This window comes from Nestor notabilis, unplaced genomic scaffold (genome assembly GCF_000696875.1).
Source record: "Nestor notabilis isolate BGI_N333 unplaced genomic scaffold, ASM69687v1 scaffold16451, whole genome shotgun sequence".
Classification (NCBI taxonomy): Eukaryota; Metazoa; Chordata; class Aves; order Psittaciformes; family Psittacidae; genus Nestor; species Nestor notabilis.
Window position 1 is genome coordinate 14,904 of NW_009914395.1, and position 1,777 is coordinate 16,680.

Consider the following 1,777-nt stretch of genomic DNA (forward strand, 5'->3'; position numbering starts at 1 on the left):
GGACTGATCCAAGGGCAAGCTTGGAGAACGGGCCAGCCCCTACCTCACTTAACTTGTCCGTGTGGATGAGCTGAGCTCCCGTTAAGAGTGGAAGCGCCTTATGATGCACGGGTTCAGCTTCAGACAGATCAGTCGCCATTTAAATTAATTTCTAGCCCCAAGTGCAGGTAACACTGTGGAGCCCCAGGTTTTAACCCCAAGGACCTTTTCCTAATGGTTTTCACAGTGCAGTGAGGAGTCAACCTGAAGTACAGAAAAGATGTGGTGTGAAAATTAACAAAACAAAACCATCTACGTCCATGTATCTAACAAAGTAAAGATTAAAAAGAAAAGAAGGGTAAATGACTTACAGCTTATGACTAACACAACTGACAATCAACACTTGCATTCAACAAAGAGGCTAAAACATGTATGCAGACTTGAGAGCTATGGATGTAGCAGAAATGGTAAAGGTGTAAAGCCAGACTTGCAGCCTGCTCCATAAAAACAGATCTGAAAGAATAAAAAGGCTCTTTAAATGAACAGAAAGCATTAACGAAAAGCAGACATTGCACTGGGCCTGAAGTGAGGCATGGAGGGAACTAGTCATAGACTGTGGGTAAAAGCAGGAGCTGACTCCTTGATCCAGCTTCTATCAGCCTAAGGAATTAAACCATTACATCTGTTAGACAGAAAATACACACACTGGGGACCCAAACCATGCACCTCCCAAGCTGAACCCACGCAGTTTAGAAAAATGGAGGAGTCCTTGAAGAAAACAACCATCAAACCAGCAGCCTAAGACCTTCTACAGAAAAACTTAAGCTTTACGAAACCTTCCTCCAAACGTATGCACTGTCATGGGTATGGAATGGGTTAAGCTTAGTCTAACCCTCATCAAGGCTCACCCCTTACTACCATTATACTTCTACAGCCTTTCTTACCTGTTGCCCATGGGCCTGCATCAGCCTCCCGTAAGGAGGGGTTCTCAGCACCCCCTTTAAAAACCTCAGAAGCAAAACCTCACCTCTGGCAAACCAGGGCTGGACCTGTTCTCTCCTGTTCCATCCAAAGATCAAGCTCCATGCTCCTTCCTTACAGAGAAACCAGATGTTCCCGATTTCTACCTATTCTGGATGTTTTCTTTGGCTCACATGAGAAGGAAGGCACTTACCATAAATTTTGACTTTTAACAGGTATTTATTTCCCTAGTGGGTCTTCCTCTTAAATGAGACCTGACATCATTCCTGGCACTGTTTTCAAGATGATTTTCACCAGTTTCAGCACTTCACACTGCATTCTCCCCTGCAGGGGTAGATGCTCTGTACCACATCAATACCATCTCAATTACTTTAAATTCCTGCCCCAAAACACAGTCCTCTCTTACTCAGCAGTGGGGCTTCCAACCCATCAGAGGGATTCTCTTTACCCCAGTTACTTTCTGAGCAAACCAAACCCCAGCTCATCTGTGCAGAGCACTTTCGTTAAACCTGCAAGCTGTGAGTAGCTTCCATTCAGAAATCCTCTTGTCCTATTCCTACAGGCCCCTGTCCAAAGCCCCTCTCCAGGTTTCCTGGAGTCCCTTTAGGCACTGGAGCTGCTCTAAGGTCTCCCCTTAAGGAGCCTTCTCTTCTCCAGGCTGACCCAGCCCAGCTCTCTCAGCCTGGCTCCAGAGCAGAGCTGCCCCAGGTTACATCAATTGTACCTACAAGATCTCCTCCCCAAACTCATCAACTATAAACTAAATCCACTGCTGCTGCAGGAGGGTGCAGTGTCGCATCAGGTGCACACACCTATG

At 46.1% G+C, this 1,777-nt stretch overlaps 1 protein-coding gene across 1 annotated transcript in view; it reads right to left on the reverse strand.

Moving 5' to 3' along the window:
• HP1BP3 (heterochromatin protein 1, binding protein 3) overlaps nt 1-246 on the reverse strand; it is a 12,298-nt gene extending 12,052 nt beyond the window's left edge. The window contains exon 1 of the mRNA XM_010023643.1: nt 44-246. Coding sequence (XP_010021945.1) covers nt 44-139 — 96 coding nt within the window. The 5' untranslated portion in view covers nt 140-246. The remainder of the gene's footprint in view (nt 1-43) is intronic.
• Nucleotides 247-1,777: the final 1,531 nt, after the last annotated feature.